This window comes from Megalobrama amblycephala, linkage group LG13, assembly GCF_018812025.1.
Source record: "Megalobrama amblycephala isolate DHTTF-2021 linkage group LG13, ASM1881202v1, whole genome shotgun sequence".
Lineage (NCBI taxonomy): Eukaryota > Metazoa > Chordata > Actinopteri > Cypriniformes > Xenocyprididae > Megalobrama > Megalobrama amblycephala.
The window spans coordinates 24,612,251-24,634,972 of NC_063056.1; the positions used below are offsets into that span (position 1 = coordinate 24,612,251).

General features: G+C 35.5%; 2 protein-coding genes and 1 long non-coding RNA gene across 13 annotated transcripts in view; 2 read left to right on the forward strand and 1 right to left on the reverse strand.

The window, feature by feature from the left end:
* The window catches only part of thrap3a (thyroid hormone receptor associated protein 3a), a 49,360-nt gene extending 45,862 nt beyond the window's left edge, over positions 1–3,498 (forward strand). For 6 of the 7 annotated variants that reach the window (XM_048154041.1, XM_048154040.1, XM_048154043.1 and 3 more), the window contains 3 exons: positions 452–614; positions 693–830; positions 1,125–3,498. In XM_048154041.1, the coding sequence (XP_048009998.1) occupies positions 452–614; positions 693–830; positions 1,125–1,340 (517 nt within the window). In that variant the 3' untranslated portion in view covers positions 1,341–3,498. The remainder of the gene's footprint in view (positions 1–451; positions 615–692; positions 831–1,124) is intronic. The other variant, XM_048154042.1, reaches the window with a different exon arrangement.
* Positions 3,499–3,857: 359 nt separating this feature from the next.
* sh3d21 (SH3 domain containing 21) lies at positions 3,858–22,711 on the forward strand. 4 transcript variants are annotated; one of them, XM_048154046.1, is made up of 17 exons: positions 3,858–4,027; positions 4,979–5,136; positions 5,243–5,300; positions 7,461–7,573; positions 8,256–8,346; positions 9,118–9,179; positions 9,268–9,313; positions 9,686–9,780; positions 10,533–10,631; positions 11,043–11,094; positions 14,377–14,439; positions 15,197–15,320; positions 17,162–17,375; positions 17,754–17,822; positions 18,680–18,861; positions 18,941–19,004; positions 20,713–22,711. In XM_048154046.1, the coding sequence occupies exons 1-17, from the start codon at positions 4,024–4,026 to the stop codon at positions 20,740–20,742; spliced, it is 1,524 nt and encodes a 507-aa protein (XP_048010003.1). In that variant the 5' UTR covers positions 3,858–4,023; the 3' UTR covers positions 20,743–22,711. The 4 variants fall into 4 exon arrangements, with proteins under 4 accessions (XP_048010003.1, XP_048010004.1, XP_048010005.1 ...); XM_048154047.1 differs by lacking the exon at positions 17,754–17,822 and having other exon boundaries at positions 3,860–4,027; XM_048154048.1 differs by lacking the exons at positions 3,858–4,027; positions 4,979–5,136; positions 5,243–5,300 and adding an exon at positions 6,899–7,010.
* Positions 6,962–8,107, reverse strand: LOC125244092. Of its 2 annotated transcripts, none has more exons than XR_007179221.1 (3): positions 7,745–8,107; positions 7,448–7,590; positions 6,962–7,101 (listed from the first exon to the last, which is right to left on the reverse strand). It is a non-coding gene; the product is annotated as an uncharacterized LOC125244092 (long non-coding RNA). The 2 variants fall into 2 exon arrangements; XR_007179222.1 differs by lacking the exon at positions 7,745–8,107 and adding an exon at positions 7,662–7,733.
* Positions 22,712–22,722: the final 11 nt, after the last annotated feature.

Sequence of the window (22,722 nt, forward strand, 5' to 3'; positions counted from 1 at the left end):
TGTGAGGTGACATGAGTGACAGAAAGCATTGGGCGGAGTGAATGTTGAGCAACTGAATTGCATCTAAAAGAGCAGAGCAGTTGTGTACTGAAACGCCTACTTGTGTACTGTAGGAACGCCTGCTTGTGCCCAATAGAACAGCAACTTGGTCACCTTCAGCTGTTACATCATCACTGTCAGTGTGAACGCACCTTTATGTCTTCATGGTCAGTCGGATCATTTGAATATGCTGAATAAATTCTGTCAAGAGCTTGAAAATGGCCTGATTTCCTTTGACTTCAGGTACAAGTAAAGATGAGTTTTTGGTTAGCGGACAAGCAAATTACCTGATAAAGTCATGCTGAACATGTTCAAGAAACATGATGGACAACAAGTGTTATATATAGTCGAATTTTGAGACCTCTTTACATTGATCAACAATGTCTGAATCAAATGTTTTATCATTCCTAAGGAAAAGCAAGAAGAAACGGGAGCGTTCTCAGTCAACTTCCTCATCTTCCTCTGTTTGCCATGAAGAAGAGGCTGAGATGAAGCCAGAAGGCTTATCCAGAGTCCAGATGGGGTTTCGAGAGTATGGAGAGCCTGCGGAGAGAGGAAGGGGACGAGGAGGCTTTGTAAGTTGAGTGGTATTGAAGAACTAAGATATTTGCTTATTGCTTTAATAGTTACGGTTACCGTTTGCTATTTTTTAGCAGCTTAGCATACGTGGTAGAAGTTGGAACCGAGGAAATTTCCATGGAAACAGCAACGGTGATTCACAGATGAACATGTCAGCAAAGAATGAAGACTGGGATCAAGAATACACTCCCAAGAACAAGAAATACTTTCTAGTATGTTGTGATCTTTGTATATAATATGCAAATCAAGAACAACAAACATAGGTTATGCTCCATGCATCCTATCTGATACATTCAGTCTGTACATTTAATATTATGACAATGTACAATCAAACATAACACGGGTGATTATGCTTAGACTGAGTAATCTTTCCAAAACTTTTATTTATATTAATCAGTTAGGTTGTAGGCAGATTAGATATATGTTTTCATTATATACTAAGTCTCCAACAAGGTATGCAACTATATATGTTATAAAATTGAAGTCCATATACTCTGTCTTTGCAGCACAGTGAAAGAGACGGTGAAGGTGAGAGAAAGCTGATGAACACACGGGGGTGTGGCCGCGGTAACATTGTTCGCACAAAGGGACGTTTCATCCTCCGAAGGGCCACAAATACCAACACCACCAATAATACGAGCCCTAAATGGGCCCATGATAAATTCCATGCCACTGATGATGAGGGCGAACAGCAAGGAGATGATGTAGAACAGGACCAGTGATAATGGAGCAGTGAAGACTTTCTGACAGGACCTTTGAGAACAAGGAGATCATGCTTTAAACCCTGGGATAAGACTTGCCGACCTTCACACTGTCAAGAACGGATATAATATCTGCATCCTTATGCATCCAAATCTTTTTGATAGGAAAGAGGCTTTTTTATTGTATTGCTTTTTTATTTCCTATTTTCTTGATGGTTGTGTCAACTTGGTGGTGATTATGTTGTTTTTTTGTACATGCAAATTAGCACACCTTCATAGAAAAACACATATTATGGAGTTTAAATGAAATTTTTATTGCAGCATGTTCATCTAATCATGACAGACACTGTTAAAAGCACCTGCTCCAACTTCACATTTATTTTCTATCCCTAAATCTCTGGAAGAATCAGAGATTTACTCTACTGCGAATCCTCTCTTTTATTGCGAATCCTCTCTTTTATTGCACAAGACTTTTGAAACATGCAAACATAAAATACACAGAATATAGTATGCAAGTTTTGAAGTAGTGATAGACCAATATATAGGCTAGATACTTGGCCATTTTGAGGCTATTATAACCATATGAACTTAATTAACGGATGTTTTTCAAAATTCTACTGACAGCTTTGTCTATGGACAGTAAGAAATTTCATTTTTTGTGTGTGTGTGTGAATTATGATTTAATGTTACAAATACAGTACAATTCATTATATCGTCTGATGACCATATATATCAGTCATCGGACACTACTTTCTAGATGTTTATATCGGCAATCAAAAAAAAACTGTTTTAGTCGACCACTAGTTCGGTATGTGCCTAAAGCCGGGTGCACACTGTAAGATTTATAATAGTCCTTTATGACTGGTGCCTTTCAGACTGTTTGAATATGTTCCTTGCTGTAAGCCATGTCAAACTGTGGGATTTCAGTTGTCATAAATGTCAGACTGTACGGCAGTCAAGATGCGTTAAAAATGGACGCACACAAGAAGACTCATCCGGAGTTTTACCTCGTCAATCCGTGACACGTTCAGTGACGTGAGCTACATTTCCATGCGGGACAGAAATGGGGGGCTAGCAAACAAAAACTATTTCTAGCGTTAATTTTGATCATGGCTTCTTTTGAAAAGAAAACTGAGAAAAAAACAAAGACGATGTGTGTGGAGCAAGTGGTGGTCGTTGTCTCATTAATTGCCTCATCAGGTTTGGTGCTCCTATTGGTTTTTGATTTGATGGTTGTCGAAGGGGAAGTCATACTACATGACTGTGCTTCAACACTTTTGACACTGCCAGAATTTCTAATTTGTTGGAGAACATGTCAAAATAACAATTTAAGACTTCAGATTTTGACCTAAGAGCTGAAGAATTGTTTAGAATTCACAAAATTTGTCTCAGACTGCCAAATCGTGGCCAAAATCGTACAGTGTGAACCCGACTTAAGATGTGCCATAGTGCCTAAAGTGTAGAATGCCAGTATAGAACTATAGCTAGTTATGTTCTCTGTTTTTGCCTTAAGAAAGGACATTGTTGCTGTTAAAAAAATATATAGATGTACATATTGACATTTTGTGGGCTTAAATGAAACTCTTTGAGACCCTTGTGTGTCTGCCTATTGAAACAAAGATCATAATTTAATGACTTATATGAACGACCCAGTCTCTCTATGGGACCAAACTACAGCAGGTAAACATGTCCCAGTGAATGACATGTGGGGAAAAAAAGATTTACATTCATCCAACTGCTAGTCAAAGTTGTCAACTTTAAAACTGGACAAACATCATACAAAAAAAGCAAAAAATACTTGTATTTTAAAGACTGTTAGCAAATTTTTGATTTATCAGGTGCAAGGTTTTGACAATATTTGTGTGCATATTTTATTATGGGTTTTCTAATGTGTCTTATCTTCAAATTGTATGCCTTTTTTTTTCTATTGGCTAAGCACCTTCTTTAGATGGAGTAATCAATTTGGAACTTAAACCTTTTTATTAAAATATCTAAGTTTTGGGGAATTTGTTTTTGAAGAGTTAAAGTAAAAAATATTATGGGGCGACGTGAATAATTTACATTCATACTCAACGTTAGATTTTAGTTGTCTGGGTTCTGATTTGCACTGTGTCTGATATATACATTTGACTTGCATTTATATACTCACAATCAGAAAGAATAAAAAAAAAATCAACAATTTTGCATTGAGTGTTTTTTGTTTAAGTAGGTTTTTTTTTTCAGACCAAGGAAATCATAATTCCATTAATTCAGTACAATCATATATCTGCTATCTACTCAATAAAAGTGCAATAAAAAAAATGTCAACACACTCTTATTACAAAGATTACACTCATATAAAATCACAGTTATATTTAAACATCAGGTTTTCCTTGAATTCCTTCCAAGTGAGAACACCTACTGTAATTTTTGCTGTGACACATGACACCAAGAGGCTCATACCAACATAAACCTGTCTCACCTGTTATACTCTCTCTCTCTCTCTCTCTCTATCTCGCTCTCTCAGGGTATAACATGTCTTGACTAGGTGGGAATTTTTTTTTTTCTTTTCAACAATGCTAATGTTTGACTAGGAAGGAGGAGGTCCGAGAAAGCCTTTGCTGTCTTTGGATTGAGTAATTCACAGGGATTCCATGACACTTTGAGAACCGAACAGAATCTACATTGTCTGATTTGGTGCTCTGAGCAAAGCTTTAAAGGAGCCATGGGTGAGTTTTTAAGCCTCGATTCAAAATAATGTCTTGTTATGATTTGGCAAGTTGTAGTGTTTGTGATATTTGGGTTATGTTTACGGTAGCCTACATTCATGGGAAATGTAGTATTATAAGTGTACTATAATTTTGATACGTTTGCAGTAAGTTATAAATAAGTGACATGATTTAGAATGAGCTGCTTTTCGTAGGGTATATTTAATATTTTAATATTATTACTAACATTTTATGTATGGATGTATGTACAAAATAAGTGCATGTATTTTCATGTCACCCTGTAATACATGAAGAAAAAAATATATATATTTCAGACATTAAGTCTTTATCGACCCTCCATATTTGGTAAATAAACTTGAGATGGCAGTTTATGTCATCAAATGTGTAGACACTAATCTCATTTTAACACTGTTTTATGAGTTTCCATAAACTACCCGTCATTGAGACTTGACATTTAGATCATTCAATAAAAGGGTGAATCATACAATCAAAGGGTTTCTTCTTGGAAATCAAATGTATGCAATTCCACTGTGAATCATGCACAGTGCTCTTTGTACTGATAAGCATTCTTGATTTCAAGTTACTAAGGTTCAACTCGCATACCTGTAGGCCTGTTGAAACACATTGTTCATGGCTGTCTTGAGAGGCACATTAATCTTACCACTTCTATCTCTTTCTCTATGTTTTTTCATGCCTATCACATAATTAGAAACATGTATCTTTAGGGTAAGTATTTCATAAAAAATAAGGCTTACTGGTGATTCACAAAGTGCAACTGAATAACATCTTATCTGGCCCTGATGAAATCTGCATTGATTTCAAGGGAAAATCTGTGGAATGGATAAAAATGTTAAAACGTGTTTTAGATACTTGTGGGCAAGCTGAAATATTTAATAAAACACTCCAATTTACAAACCCCTAATGGGTTTACCTTTCTTTTGTCCATTTTAGAGGTGCTTGTGCTTCTAGACTTTGAGGCGACGATGCCAGACGAGTTAACGGTGTGTGTAGGAGATGTGGTAAAGAACGTCTCAAAGGCCAAAGAAGAAGGATGGCTGGAGGGAGATCTGAGAGGAAAGAGAGGCATGTTCCCTGGCAACTTTGTCAAGGTCTGGATCTGTTAGAGCACTCTTTCAATTGCCATGTTTACGTCTTGACATGGCTCCCCTAGTTCCTATACTGGTCATTTTCAAAATGGCTCTTCTCTACCCACAGGAAGTGCCTGTTTACTTAATAGGGGACAGCAACAGAGAGCCAAGAAGCATGAGGAAATGTAAGTCTCCATTATAAAACCTACCAAATAAGATAAACATAAAAACCTACCATGGTGGTATTTATGAATTAATTGTAAAAAAGTGAACGAATCAATCATTTGCAAGTCCCATTTGAAGCGTGTGACTTTTGCTGTGTTCACACCATGTCGTAATACTTTATTTCTAGCCGGCATGCATTTCGCAATGATCACCGGTGATCGGTTCTGTGCAGATTTTAGGCTTAGGCTTGTTCAAGATACATTGGCGCTGCACAGACCGATTGGCGTATGACATCAACGTGCCGCGAGAGTGATTCAAAAGCATAAGGAGTCCTATGCTCTCCAATCGCTCTCGCGGTACTTTGATGTCATACACCAAGGTTTGCGCAACCCTGATGCATCTCGAACAAGCCTATCTGCTCATCTCGAGCCTGATTAAAAGCACGATGGGAAATGACTTGCTGATGACACAGCTTAATGCTTATTGGTTTAAACAACCATGATGTACTGTTCTCTTTTAAAATGTTTGATTTTGAAGCTGTGAAATCATGTTTTAATGTGTATAAATTGTGTGAATATTCCCAAACTCCCATACAGTGTCATCTCTCTATGGCAGGGGTCTCCAAACTTGGTCCTGGAGGGCCACTGTCCTGCAGAGTTTAGCCAGAGATTGTATGTTATAGGGAGATGAGAGGGTCTCTTACCATTGGAGAAAGCGTAACGGCTAACTTAATCACATGCGGTACCTCTCAGCCTATTGTGTAATGGCACTGACATCAGTGCCTGCCATTCAAAACTCCTTCCCTGCACACTGCCTATGCGTACCGTCAGAGCAGGAGCGTTAGCGTTAGCCGTTACGCTTTTTTGGCTAAAGGTTGCAGGCTTGCCTTCCAGTGGCTTTGACACAACATCTATTGTTCTTACTGTTAAACAGTAATGCGGCACATTTGCTGTTTGTAATGCCGTAAATGAGTCCTACCTGTCGCAACATTCCCTAGTCTGCCTTCTCTTACAAAAAATACACTTTTATCAAGCTAAAATCTATATAGTTCCCAATGAAAGTATTGTTTAATGTAAAACATGCTGAAGATTAACAAACAGGCTGTCGATTAATTAAATGATTAGCTATGTCCCCACAAAAGCTGTTCAATCAGCGTAGTGAAGCCTCTCATCCATTGACATCCATTCAAAAAACAGCCTCTGGTCTCCTTCCCTGCATACCGCCAGAGGCAGAGCGTTAGCATTAGCCGTTATGCTTTTTTTGCTAAAGGTTGCAGGCTTGTCTTCCAGTGGCTTTGGTTTAGCTCCAACTTGCCTCAAAACACCTTCCTGGAAGTTTCTAGTAATTAGACCTTGATTAGCTGGTTCGGATGTATTTAATTGGGGTTGGAGCTAACCTCTGCAGGACAGTGGCCCTCTAGGACCGAGTTTGGAGACCCCTGCTCTATGGGATATGTGATTGTTGTCATTAAAATGTTTTTAAAATATGTCTATATTAAAGATAAAATTGAGGGAAAACACGTCTTTTGGATTAAATTAAATAAATAACAAATACTTTGGGTGTCTTGTTCATCAAGTTTATTTTCATATAAGCGAGAACTTAAATTACATCCAGTTTATTAGCAACACAGAGCATGAATCCCGCGAGAGAGATTCAAAAGGAGTCCTATGCTCTCCAATCGCTCTCGCGGTACTTGTCATACGCCGATCGGTCTGGAGTAACTGCAGAAGGTGGGATTATCTGAACGAATCTTTTTAATGAACTTCAGCTTGGATAAATCAAAGTCCCCAACAGTAATAGAGACGTTCCTTCAAAATAAATCTGTAATAGATAAATGATAGATAAACGAGTTTTTCAATGGCACATTAAAAAACTTTTATATCCGAATCTAGTTCCACAAGCGTGTCTGAAGTTGTCCAAAGCATTTCAACATGGCAGACTAAAATAAGTAGGCTAATGAAAGGTTTGTGCCTCCACATCCGGTCTCAAATTATACCCACCAAAATCCATAGGCTAGGACTGCCCTATATCCTCCATAAAACAGTGCTTGTCATAAAAGTGAAGTAGCTACTTGTAAAAGTGAAAGCTAGAAGTGCTTTTTGCAGTCTAGTTCAGTTCAGTTTGAACATCTGAACGTGCTGACATGTTTCATATGTTTTCCACTTACTTCAATGCTCCAGCGAAGAAACCAAAGGTGCAGACGAGGAAATGCGAGGTGACTTTCCCCTACGCTCCCCTGCATGAGGACGAGCTGGAGCTGGTTGTCGGGGAGACCATCGAGATTCTCAGAGAGGTATAAACCCCACATTTCTATAAAAGCAAAACTTTAATGATGCTAAATTGTTTTTACGTGGAAAGTTTCGTATAGTACGTTTACTTACACACTTGCTGAAGTGGTAGTCTCATCATCTATGTGAACGTTAAAGGAATATTTCACCAAAATAATAATAAACAGTTTACTCACCCTCAAGTCTTTTCAAATGTGTATTATTTTTCTTGAAGTAGAATATTCACACTGCTCCTATCCATATATATAGGGAGAATTCAGGTTAATTTGAACACTTTTTCCAAGTCATCTCAATTGCATGACATATATGAAAGGACATAAATGAAATGTTACCTCATTGATTTGTACGTAAACACAGTCAGCTGTCATAAATTATAAACCCTGACAATGTGATCAGAGCACCTACATAAAAATATATTGTATCATCCTGAAAGTGTTTGGATGTCTTACAGTAGTACATTTTGTACTACTTAACAAACAAGTAAATATATGTGAAATCAATGAAATATTAATTTCAGTTGAAATTACATTACTGTTAAAATGTTTGGGGTTAGTACAATGTTTTTTTAATGTCTAATACATATAATATATATAATGTTTGGAAATGTTTATGCTTCTAAACATTTTTATATTTGAAACAATGTCATGTTTCTTTTTTTAATACAAATGAATCTGTTTTGTCTGGCAGATTGAAGATGGGTGGTGGATGGGAAAGAAAAATAACCAAATAGGAGCCTTCCCGTCAAATTTTGCGAGGGAAATCTTTGTCCCTTTAAAAGGTAAGCTTGTACACTAAAACTTTCACATAATGAGCATCATCTTTTAGCTACATCTGATACAGTACCCTCCATCATTTTTGGGGCAAAGACAGCAAACTGTTACTTGGCCACCATATTTCTGTGACAAACCAGTATTTGGATCTTGCAGTATAGGCTCAAGAAGTCTTTTTGTGGACAGAAAAAATCCACACATGCTTCCTGAAGAGTGTTTCTGTCAGACATATCAGATTTTTATTGGTTTTGGTTGGATTTTGGTTAGCCTAAGCCAAGGTTTGACTAATGTCTCCTATTTTATTCTTGTTGCCCAGCATCACAATGGTTTCTTAATTTTTACCGGAACAGCTCTGGTTGATAAATGGTAATAGCAGAGTCCAAAATTTATCAGCCCAATGACTAAATGCTGAAAATATCTTATCACTGCGGGAAGCAATTAAACGGTTGAATTATCGCAAACATCTGCTAAGCTATTGGTTCTAAACGTTGTAGTGTCCTGAAAAGGGGATATAGTGGAGGGCAGTGTATAGGTTTCCATTCCACTTTTCCATTGCTGTTCTGTGTAAACATGCGCTAGACGAATGTGTTTGACTCTTGCGCTCACATCTTGCATCTTTTGCAGCATCTTGCGCATGTAACTGCGTTCCAAAAACCTGGCGCTCAAGTTAAAAGAAGTTTGACTTTTAAAAAAACGTTCTACTGTTCACACAAAACGTGTTCTGTGTGAATGGCCTCTATGTTCGCTACTGTCTTCTGAACCCTGTTAATGTTCTGCAGATGGCAAGATAACTGAAGCCAAAGCCAGGCCTAAACTCTCGGAAGCTGTCTTCAATAAAGAGGTGAATATTATTATATTATATATTATATTTACATATATTATATACTTCTTTTATTCATTTTTATTTATGTACTTTTTATTATTTACAGGGAAAAGTACAACAGAGAACAAGTTTACGAAGAAAAACATCAGGCAGTAAGAAGTCTAAAATCATGTCATACCATACAGTTGACATTTGTTAAATAATTGAATGTTGTTTATCTGGTTCTTGAGGTTGTATTCTTCAACTTGAAGAGAACCGAGTAACACTATTCCTATTCTAGACAGTGACAAAGAAAACACATAGAGTCTTAAGACAATGCTAATGCAGTCATCAGTGAATGAAAAGATCTATTCTTAAAGGACTTCCCTAAGGGCTTCATACCAAAAGGCGGTGCTTTAAACATGTGCTTTCATATTCACCCACCAAACCTGCCAGAACAAATCCTTTAAGGAAAACTTGCTAATAAGTTTATTACAATGCCAGTACATTTTAGGTCACTGAATGCATATTTATTTCCTCCACAGTAAAAGAATGTTGTCGGGTGATGTTCGACTACACGGCTGTTGCCGAAGACGAGTTGAACCTGAAGAAGGGAGACGTCATAACAGTTATTAACAAGGTGTGTCATTGGTGACTGACCGAATACTTTCTATTTATACGGCACACAGTATGTACAGTCAGCTGGTCATTGCAGCAAAATAATAAACCCTGACAAGGTGATCAGTATGCCAAAACAAAATGTATCATTGTGTCTGGTATTATTCTGAAGGGGTGCATTTTGACCGCATAAGACCACATGGCTGAACAATATCTCAATTATTACATGACTATTTACCCAAAAAAAATCAAACATGAAATTCTTGGAGTTTGGGGTCAGTAAGATGTTTTGAAAAGTCTCTTATGTTCACCAAGGCTACATTTATTAGATCAAAAATACAGTAAAACTTGTGACATATTTTTACAATTAAATAACTTACAAAATACAATAAAATAACTTTTTCTGGAAATATTTTATTTGGATATATTTTAAAATGTAATTTATTCCTGTGATGGCAAAACTGAATTTTCACCAGCCATTACTCCAGTCTTCAGTGTCACATGATCCTTCAGAAATCATTCTAACTTGGTGCTGCTTAATAATTTTGCATTTTATTTTTGAATAAAAATATTAATTTATTAAAAAAAATATCTTGTTTAACCCAAACTTTTCTAGGTAGTGTATATGAAACAAAAATAGAGTGGAATGATATATGTTTTTTCATAACTGACAGCATCCTCATTTGTTTGTTTATACCCCATATACAAGTTAGCATCTTTTCCTGGGCAGTGAGTCAGCTTTGTGTTTTTATTTTCTTTTTCTTTTCCCTGAAGGCCACCGAGGACGATGGCTGGTGGGAGGGGGAACTGAACGGACACAGGGGCTTTTTTCCTGATAACTTCGTCATGGTGATCCCAGCGGATACTCTTCATGTGAGTGTGGGACAGAGAAATGTTCTCATGATTGGCCCATTTGTGTGCTGTTAGAGAATGGGAGTCTCCCTTTTGTCAACATTGCAAAACCGATTTAACAAGGACATTCATTTTAGTTTACAAATAGCTTAATTTGTTTTAAGGTAGAACAGACTGGAGGTTCTAAATCTGTTTTTAATGCCTTGATCCTGTCCGTGATGACACAAGACAGCTAACTGTGGTCTATACATGGCTGTATTTTCTTCCTGTTACTTTGGGCTTATTAAAAGAGATTGACTCAGAGGTTTCCATTAGAGGAGAGGAACACTAAAAACGGTGACTTGATTCTTCCTACATGAAAAGAGTGTGAGCTTTATCCTGCTCAAAAGGACTAATTCATATTTGGCTGACAATTTCTCGTTTCTGACGCAGACTGGGAATGCAGGCCAGACACCGGTGAGACGTGGCTCTCAGAAACACGCAGGTAAGACATCAGCATTTGTCATAGCGGCAGGGCCGGTTCGACAAGTCAGATTATATCAAACGTGCACTAGCTGGGAATGTTGCTAGAAATAGTTGCATTAGAAGATTATGGGGGTGTGTGAGCTGGTTTGATTAGATGAACGACATAGTGGCACATGTCAGGCCGTCTTTAAGCACTTGTTGTCATATTTTTAAAAGACTTGTTGGTTGTATCCTGCATGGGGAGTCTTTTTGTGATTTTTGTGAGTCTTTATGTGATTATATATTTTTTTTTTATGTCCATCTTTATTATAGTATCAGTAAATCAATATACAAAAGTCAATTCAAAGTTATACATTATACAATTGTATATTGGTCATTGACGAATAAGGTTTTTAAAAGTGTAAAAAAAAAACTAATGGAGATATAACTCATTTTTAAGTTTTATTAAGTGTGAACAATGAGATTATGTGGTTTTGTAATGAATTAACACTGCTTTTGTCATTTTTAACAAGATGGACAAATTTGTCACCAAAAAAGTAATTCGGTTTAACCAAAATTTTGGGTTTTACCGAATGACACTTTTGGTTTTACTGAATGGCAATATTTTCAAACAATGCTAACAGGCTGATATCCAGTTAGCTAGCTAGTTAGATCGTTAGCTAGCTAGCTAGCAAAAGTACAATCAAACAAACATATTATATTTAGTACAAGTTTTTAAAATATTACATTTTCCATGTTTTATAGCGGTTGTTCCGAATGACCTGATGTTTCCGGATATGCGTATAAGCAAGTGAAAACATGAATTTTTCAAATAGTTGAGAGAGTTAGTAACTTTCTGAATGATGTCACATTCACTCACATGATATTAAACGCATGACTTCATCCAAAATGGTCCCTTTATATTGGTTACTCCGAATGACATCATTAAAAATCATTTTTCTGGACATTCTTTCTCATAACAAAGCAGTGACTTCTATACATAATTTTAATATCATTTTGCACTATGTTGATATATGATGTCATAAAACCATCCCAGAATAAAAAATATATACATGTATTACATTTTAAGATATTTTAATCATAAATGAAGTGGCTGTATTGGCCTTTGGACGGTTAAACCGAATGACCTTCTGACACTTCAAACATCTTAAAAATACCTTTATATGTATCATAATATAATTAAAACCTTTTGGATTCAATAAAAGTGATCTAGTTGTACTACCTTACATACTTTGGATGTCATATCTTTGTTTTTTATTACTATTAAGGCCTTTGGACAAAAAAATGACCCGTCACATCATTGACCAATATTCCATAAGCTTAAAAAAAAGGATCTGATTGTATAAAATCTGAGTTTTATATACTGTTTTGTGTCTTTATAACAACTCAGATGTCTCCATCAAATAATTATTATAGATTTTATCAAAGGACAAAAATACTTTAATGCCAGTTAAGCTGGAATTAATCAGTGGAAAATATACACAATGACTCTTGAGTTATGGTTCTAATGAAGGATAAGTCATCATTGTCTAAACCACAGCAGTCACATACTTCCCTTATTTGAGATGAGAGACAATCTGTATTAGACGTCGCTAAGAATCTTATTAACTAGAGGAAGTTCAAGTTCAGTTTTTTACTTTTATTACTATTATTATTTTCACATCATGCACAAATAAAGACAACTAAAAGATGTTTTTTTCTTCTACAAAGTTTTATAATTGTTCTATGAACTTTATACAGTGCTCAAGCCCTTATTATTATGCTAAATGATTTTGTTTTTATTTAGCTTATGTTTGGTAGCTCACAGAAACTCTCTGATGAAAACTACAAACTGTGAAATGCACTTTCTGCACCTGTTATTGACAACTCATATCTAGGACAGGAAGTAGGCTTTTTTGCTTATCTCACATTTTGTTTTGCATTCAAGCGCAAAACTATCTGCCTTTTTCCTTTAGACTGAACATATATTTTGCTGAGGAATTGTCTCTGTGACTGTGTTAAAGTGGTGTTAAAAGCCTGGAAGTGTAGTACAAAAATCTGTTCTTTGCTGATTTTTTTAAGTCTGACATACACATAACACATTACCACAAACCACTCTAAGAAACACTGATGCAGCTGTGTGGGGCTGTGACAGGAAGTTATAGTAGGCCATGAAGAGATGACATGACTCAAGACTCTAAAGGAAGGCAGGGGCAGAGCGGAGCACCTCTTTGCTCTCTATATATACACCTTCATTTCCATATGAGCGTAGGGTTGTGATGTTGGAAAACTGACAAATCTGACAGGGTATGTACAGACTGTATTTATTCTTCAATATTTTTTATTCTTCTCCAGATGCATTTGTAGTTGATATCACTTATCCCTTGTTTTATGACTTCATGCAATTAGAAAAGGCATAGAATAGAGTTTTTAAATAGTGTTTTTTGAAGATTTGGCTTTCAAAGAAAAGATCTTGTCATAGTGGTCCTGATGGGAGGTGAAACAATGTTCTGTATGAGAGCGGATGTTTACTCAAAATAATTACATGTGATATTTATGGCTCTGACAAGATCTGTGCATGCGTTTGATTGTGTCTTAGATTCAACTTTAATGTCTTGTTTGATTTTGAATGCACGAGACTGATTCTGAATGAGCACAGAGATCTGGACTGTTTTGTTTTGTAGGACACAGTTTAATTACTGTTAATGCTATTCAGGGAACTTTTGAGAATTTTGTGTGTGTGTGTGTGTGTGTGTGTGTGTGTGTGTGTGTATGTGTATGTAGCCACAGGAAACAGCAGGCTCCGTTGCTCATTTGTCAGGGAAAGTTACATGTTCCCATGCCACTGAGACCTTCAGCATGTGTCCTGTATAGTTGTGTGAATGCTTCAAAGTGATGTTTATTTTGTGCTGTTTTTTTAAAAGTGTGTAAAGGGCAAAGTATGAAAGAGCATAAATTGCTTCAAGGGTTCTGGCTGGCCTTCTCTGGCACTCTTTGGACAAGCGATAGCAATCCATCCAGCAAGATGTCCTCTCTTGTGGGGTATGTTATTAAAAAGGCTTTATTAAAATAGGGATGTTACATTAAAAACCACAACCTAAGCAATGCTTCATCAGGGTAACCATTTAATCATTTAATCTAACATCCCCTTATAAAGCCTTTTTAATATCATACCCCACGCAAGTGCCTTGGGCTGTTTTATTTATGGGAGGGAATGCCATAATTCAGCTTGCAATAACATTGAGAAGAGGCAACAGTGACTGTTACATTTGTTTGTTGCATTGACGGAAACAAATAAATCTTTTATCTTCTTATATCTCAGAGAATCAGATGCCAGTGATGGACCAGAACAGCTCTGATACAAATCCTAAGACAGAGACTAAAAGTAATCTGAACACTATAAATAACCTTTTTAAAGTATAACATCCTGTCTTAATGACTATATTCTGGAGTAATTTTACATCTAAGGGTGTGTTCACACTTGGCAGGTTTGGTTTGATTAAAACAAACTCTTGTGCGATTTATATATTGCGGTTCATTTAAATAACTGTGAACGCTGCCATCCAAACCCTGGCGCGCACCAATCAAGCAGACCGAGACCCCTGAAAAGGTGGGTCTTTGGTGCGGTTTGACTGAAATATGAACAAATCATGATCCAAAGACCAAAAACAGGACGTGATGTCACAAGCATACATGATTCTTCTTGTCATAGTCATGATGTTGCCCATTAAGGTTTGGTACAGGCATCAGAACCTTGTCTTCTTGCAGCAGATTTTCGTTTGTGCACAACGGAGGAATTCCTGGTGCTGGAGGTTATAAATCTTAGCTGGTAAAAAAAAAAATAATAATAATTGGTGCATTTAGCCTAGCAAGCATCATATTTTTTTTGGATGTTCAGTAAGTTCCGTCACAAAACATACGTAATAAAAGCTGGTTTTTTTTGTGTTTTTTGTTTTGTAATTTTAGTTTCTAAACGTTTTTTTTTTTTTTCATTTTTTGGTCCAGACCAAAAGAACCAAGAGAACTGAACTACAAGTGTGAACACACCCTAAAACGTTTTATTAAATATTTATTTATATTACATATGTATAACATTTATTACTTCAATAAGCATGGTATTTATCACTTGTCTTTGCACACAGGTGAGAAACCAGACACTAAAGACTTTCGAAGTGACCCGCCTGGTAAAATCAAGTTGCCTGGTCTACACAAACCACCTGTTCCTCCACCACCTGTCAAAGAGAAGCCCATAAAACTAACACCAAAGTAAGTGATGCCTTAGCAAATCATGTTAGAGCATGCAACCTTCTGTGATGAGACTCTCGTCACAGTAACACCAAATACATAAGAAATCTGAAACAAATGTTTTTCACTGTTTCATATGAAATAAAATTCCCTTCCATCAGTTATTTTCCTGAGGGACTGAATTCCTCCACATTAGATAATCATTTAGCATTATGTGTTACTCTAAAGGGCCTGTGAATGTTCAGTCTTGTAAAGAGCGATGGAAATTTTATGAGTTGCTGAGGGACTAAACAAACTCAAACTGCCTGTTTCCTGTTTTTCTGAGTGAGCATATAAAAAAACAGAAACTGCCATGTGCTCAAAGCAGAGCTTACAGAAACAACTGTCATTCTGATAGAATTGCATGTACAAACTAAGACATTACAGTCAATTAACAGTTAATCTAATATTTTCCAAAACAAATCAATGCAATTGCATTATTTGAAAAAGCTTTAAGACACATTAGATACAAATTTATAGCATAGTCACCATGTTACAGATGCTGATGTTTATTTTGATTTCAGTGCAGAGAAAATTAGTGTTTCCTGCTTGTTTCTAATCTATGTATTTTAAAGGTGCCATCGAATGTTTTTTTACAAGATGTAATATAAGTCTAAGGTGTCCCTTGAATGTGTCTGTGAAGTTTCAGCTCAAAATACCCCATAGATTTTTTTTAATTAATTTTTTTAACTGCCTATTTTGGGGCATAATTAGAAATGCACCGATTCAGGTTGCGGTCCCTTTAAATTGCACGCTCTCCGCCCACGGAGCTCGCGCTTGCCTTAAACAGTGCATAAAGTTCACACAGCTAATATAACCCTCAAAATGGATCTTTACAAAGTGTTCGTCATGCATACTGCATGTATGCGTCAGATTATGTGAGTATAGTATACTGTTATATTGTTTACATTTGATTCTGAATGAATCTGAGGCTATGATCCGTGGCTAACGGCTAATGCTACACTGTTGGAGAGATTTATAAAGAATGAAGTTGTGTTTATGAATTATACAGACTGCAAGTGTTTAATAATGAAAATAACGACGGCTCTTGTCTCCGTGAATACAGTAAGAAACGATGGTAACTTTAACCACATTTAACAGTACATTAGCAACATGCTAACGAAACATTTAGAAAGACAATTTACAAATATCACTAAAAATATCATGTTATCATGGATCATGTCGGTTATTATTGCTCCATCTGCCATTTTTCGCTGTTGTCCTTGCTTGCTTACCTAGTCTGATGATTCAGCTGTGCACAGATCCAGACGTTCTGCCCTTGTCTAATGCCTCGATCATGGGCTGGCATATGCAAACATTGGGGGCGTACACCCTGACTGTTACGTAACAGTCGGTGTTATGTTGAGATTCGCCTGTTCTTCAGAGGTCTTTTAAACAAATGAGATTTATATAAGGAGGAGGAAACAATGGAGTTTGAGACTCACTGTATGTCATTTCCATGTACTGAACTCTTGTTATTTGACTATGCCAAGGTAAATTCAATTTTTAATTCTAGGGCACCTTTAAGTACTTGGATAGAACAGGGGTGTCCAATCCTGCCCCTGGAGGGCCACTGTCCTGGAGAGTTTAGCTCCAGCCCCAATTAAACACACCTGAACCAGCTAATCAAGGTTTTTAGGCATACTGGAAACTTCCAGGCAGGTTTGTTGTGGTTAGTTGGAGCTAAACTCTGCAGGACAGTGGCCCTCCAGGACCGAGTTTGGACACCCCTGACTTAAAAGGTCCTCGGATGTATTTTAAAATATTGTATATCAATAATGCATAACGTGTAATATTCATAATGCATATTTTCCCCCTCTTAGAAATGTTGAAGAGCCACAACTTGTCTCACCGAAACAACAGCCCCCTGCCTCGCCAGTACAGAAAGAGGTTAAAGACAATAAGGATGTTAAAGATAAGACCCCTGACCAGTTTGACGGTGTAGACGTGTCCTCAGAGAAACTGAGCCACCCCACGGCCAACAGAGCCAAACCTCCACAGAGAAGACCTCCAACAGCCCTCGCCACTGCCATACAAGTGAGCTTAACACACAGGCACAGACATTGACGCTCATAAACGCTTCAGGGTTTGAGTTGATTGGCTTTTAGTTTAAGAGATGAATTGCAACAAAACAGACTGCTCTGAATTTAATGAATCAAGCTTAAAAATGTTTAATTAAAATTGTGTTTTTCAAGACACAGCACTCAATCAAAGCATGTCTGGGGAGGTGCACGGAGAATGATGATAAAAATGAGGAAAATCAAAAATTAGGGCTGTCAATCAATTAAAATAATTAATCATGATTAAATATAATTATAAAAATTATATATTATAATAATTCTTTTTAAATAACGAGTTAAATATTCAGTCTAATGTCTTGATAAATAATCCAAATAACATCTGTTTTTCATAAAGGTTCCAGATGAAACTGACCACAATGAAACTTCAGAAGAGAAAGATGGATTACCACAAAATATTCCAGAGGTTTGGATAACTCTTTATTATAACTTTCATTAATTACATTATATAATGCTACTCAGATCAGATTACCTCATGTACCTTCAAATATATGAAAGTGTAATTCATATAGGCCTATGGTATTATATTTGAAGGTACATGAACCATTGATCTGTCAAGCTTTATATCATGTTTTAAGGGTCTAATAATGAAAGTTGTTCTAAAGTGTTACCAAAGGTTGAAAAATTAATATTACATTATGGAATTATTTCTGTCTATAAAACATCTCCTTAAACATCTGATATATACCAGTTTGAGCTTGGTAAGATTTTTAATGTTTTTGAAAGAGGTCTCTCATACTCACCAAGGCTGCATTTATTTGATCAAAAATACAATAAAACAGTAATATTGTGAAATATTATTACAATTTAAAATGAGTGTTTTCTATTTTAATATATTTTATAATGTAATTTATTCCGGTGTTGGCAAAGCTGAATTTTCAGCATCATTACTCCAGTCTTCAGTGTCACATGATCCCTCAGATATCATTCTGATTTGCTGATTTGGTGCTCAAGAAACATTTCATATTTTTATCAATGTTAAGAACATTTGTGCTGCTTAATTATTTTGTGTAAACAGTAGATTCTTTGAATGGAAAGTTTAAAAGAACAGCATTTATTTGAATTTATTTATTTATTTATTTTTTTGTCACTTTTGATCAATTTAATGCCTCCTTGCTGTTTAAAAGTATCTATTTCTTTCAACAACAACAAAAAAAGTACTGACCCCAAACTTTTGAACTGTAGTGTGCAACCATTTGCCCTAGGATTTAAATCCCTCTTCATCCCTCAGTTGCTCAGTTGCTGGTTTTTTTTTTTTCACAGGTTACAGAACCTCAGTCAGCTCCTCCTGCCAAGACAGAACAAGTAACTAAGAGCACTTCACCACCCAAGACACAGACTGAAGGCAAAGCTGTGGTTCAGGAGGAGACGGCATCACTGGCCTCTGTGCTGACGGAACTCAAAGATCTCCGCATGTCACTGGATCTCCTCAAAGCACAGCATGAGTGAGTAGAAACCCCTGACTACACCTGAATGATCGTATCGCACATTTCTTTTATTGCAACATTCCTCTTTCCTGTCCAGGAGAGACATAAAAGAGATTAAAGATGAACTGAAGGGTGAGACGGAAAAACGCATGAGATTACAGGTGAGTGGTGAGATTTGAGTTTATTCTGTGGATATAAAAAAAGTGTCATATCTAAAACAAACTTGTAAAAGAGAAAAAAATAGAAGTCATTTTTTTTTTACATCAGAGATTCTCGTTCAATTATATCAATGCTATTTCAGTTAAAAAAAATAAAATTAAATAAATCCAGTTAAATAAATACTATATTGCACATTAAATCAAGTTGCCAATGGCACATAAGGGCTCATTTGTTTTAGCCTAAAATCAGAAGAGCACTACACTTCCACATTCAGAGCAACCCATAAAGGCACATTGTGTTATGCACAAAACAAGAGGGTCACACATCCAACGGCACAATCCAACATGCTTGTTATATCCCTATTGTGCACAAAAGTACCGTCTTCATCCTCAAGAGAGCAGCAGTGAGTTAAAACTACAACCTGTTCAACCTGATAGAACCTCCAAACCTCTGCATGCAGTACTGAGTACTAACTGATTACATGTAATCTTACGTAATCAGATTCCAAAAATTACGTACTTGCAATTAGATTGGTCACATGACATGCAGGTAAACAAATATTTTTTAAAAATATTTTTTAGTAAATGTTTTTATTTTAAAATGTTTTTTTTTTTATTTCAAATGTTTTATGGCTTAATTGGAAACCCTGACATATAATGTAATATTTAATTCATGTTGTTATTGATAAAAAGGAATGGAATATATTTTATCTATCTATCTATCTATCTATCTATCTATCTATCTATCTATCTATCTATCTATCTATCTATCTATCTATCTATATCTATATATATATATATATATATATATATATATATATATATATGTATATGTATATGTGTGTATATATATATATATATATATATATATATATATATATATATATATATATGTATATGTATGTATATGTGTGTGTGTGTGTGTGTGTGTGTGTGTGTGTACATTTCCAAACATTCCTTTTGCCATTAATTGTAAATAATCCAGTGAGATTTTATTGAAACCTAACTGCAAAGCTACCTGAAAAACTATGCGCAAGTGTACCTGGACAAAAGCTGTTTTAAATGCAAAGGGTGGTCACACCAAATATTGATTTGATTTAGTTAATAGAAGTTAATTGATGAATAAAAGCTATTTATAACAGTATTTTTTAAAAAATCACTTTACAGCATTTTTACACAAGTGCCTAAAACTTTTCACAGTACTGTAGTGTTGCAGGAAAGTTTCTTCAAGCATCTTGGAGACACGGCCACAGTTCTCCTGGATTTAGTCTGTCAGTTTTTTCTTTTTCTTCATGTAATCACAGATGGACTCAATGATGGTGATATCAGATCTCCATGTGGAGAATACCGGCTGTTGTCAGACTCCTTGTGCATACAATTACATTACAATTAATGGCGAAAGGAATGTTTGGAAATTTAAACTGATATTTCCTACTGATACACTACAGCAAATGATGTAAATAACTGACTTGAAACCATTTTTTTTTCTTTCTGATAATACTAACGTGCCTAAGACTTTTGCACAGTACTGTATATCTGGCAGTTTAAAAAATGTTAAACTTTAAAAATTGACTTTAACTATCTCTTCTTCCCTGATGCAGATTTTTACCTGTAGATTTTACACTGTCAAATTTAAATATAGTCTCACCTTAATGCTAGTCTTCCCTTAATGCAAAGTACAACTTATTAAACAATATTTTAATATTTATAGGATGAAGTGGAGGCTCTGAGGAAAAAATAGTGTCCATTGAACACCAGGAGTATTTCACAATCCTCATCCTTCTCTGGGACATGGACATAAAGGCTACAGAAAGACAATGATGGAGTGTTGAGGGAATGTAAAAGTGTGCAGACAGATATGGAAATCCAGCACTTGTGACTTGTTGAATAATTCCTGGTTCAAGTGGACCAGAAGGCTCAGAAAGCAGATCTACAAAAAGACGTTTCGTTGTTCATATTCTACTCTTCAGCTCATATGGTTGTGGGAGTCCTCTCCACTCGATTCTTAAGACATATATATATATATACTAGGTCATATTTTAAGGCATTAACACACTTTCTATTAATAATATATTTCTGTTTTGTGTTATTCTGTAGAAATAAATTAATGTTTTTGCTCTAAACCTGATTTACCCAGAGACTGGGTAAATGATAAACATGCGTTGTCTTTTTTTTTTTTTTTTAATGCAACTACATAAAGGTTTTATCTGTGTTAAGACTGTGAAACAAGATGGCTTTATTTTGTGAGTGGAAGATATCAATGACATACAAATACAGAACTGGTATCTAAATGCAAGCAACAAGTAATTTTGACAAAGTATAACACTGCAAATGCTATTTAAAAGTTTCTTTGTGAATGGCATGTATAGACTTTGCTTTGTCACATAACAAAATCTAAAAGTCCATTTTCCCTTCGTGGAGATATGGCATGAGACTGAGACATAGTGTCCATTCAGACAGAAAACAGCATCTGGAATTCATGTGGAATACATTAGATCTTCATAGTCAGACTAATCATTGGGAATGGACTATTTTGTAATGACATACAGACTAATTCCAAATAATAGAAATACTGTGTGTTTGTAGGTTCAGTTGCAGTGATGACATATTACCATCAATCAAGATATACTCACATTCTTTCCTTTTTTGGGCTTGTCCTTAATGTCATATGGGTTCTATACATATTAGGTGTCATATTAGCAGTTCACAAGTTTAAATATCTTCATAAAATTTTATATCAGAATGTACTTCATAAATGTAAACAATGACAGAAGTCACCCACTTGGTGAGCAAATATGTAACTTGAACGTGAAAGACAAGATGCCCATAAAAATGTTATTTTTGGTTTATTTAGCATTATGTTGCACTTTTTTAATATACTCTTTTTATGACATAAACACGCTAATCGGACACTGTAAAATTATATGATTTATCACAAAAAAATTTTCTTTTGTCAAATCAACTTGGATAATTAATGTGGTTCAGATAACATATTTTAAGTTTCTGTTGATTAAATCAATCACCTTCATTGTATTAACTCAATTTTTTTATTTCAATGAACTCAATTTTAAGGCAACCAGGTAACTTCAAGTTAAACCAACAATTCTTTTTTACAGTGTACAGAAGACTGATGGTAATGCCAAAACAACCGTAACATTTATTGTAAAATGCATATAAAGATTTGAATAATCAGGTGCGCAATTATGCCATTTGACATTTGTTACCCATATATACTAATTTGGCCTATATGAGAGTTTTATCGTAGATGACTGATTGGAAAATCAACCTATGATTGTTGCTGATTGCTATAATATTTTTTGGCTATATTTAAGAATGCACAAGGTTGATTTTAGATATTGTTTTAATTTATTGATATTGGTCAGTATTGTATGTTTCATTTGTTTATGCTCATTTCCCTATCCTTTTTTTGTTTAACTTTTACAATTTACCAATATCCATTAATGCTCCTCATTAAACTTAAAAACATTAAAGGTACACCATGTAACTTTTGGCCCTCTAGTGGTTAAAAACAAAACAAAATTAATTGTGCTTTGGCTCTGCTTGACTGTGTGGATGAATATGGCTATCCTACTTATGAAAACATTCACTTATAGGCTTAAGAGATATAACCAGTTTAGATGGAAAGGGTCTCAAGCTGAGCTGAAGATGTTACTACAGCAATATCCATTAATAGATATGGTATTTCCTTGGCTGGAATTTA

What these genes read in the sequence shown, in the direction of transcription:
- sh3d21 (XM_048154046.1), top strand. An exon ending in GCCAAGAAGCATGAGGAAAT is followed by an intron (nt 5,301 to 7,460) that starts GTAAGTCTCCAT and finishes TCAATGCTCCAG; the next exon opens with CGAAGAAACCAAAGGTGCAG. An exon ending in CCCTCGCCACTGCCATACAA is followed by an intron (nt 17,376 to 17,753) that starts GTGAGCTTAACA and finishes TTTTTCATAAAG; the next exon opens with GTTCCAGATGAAACTGACCA.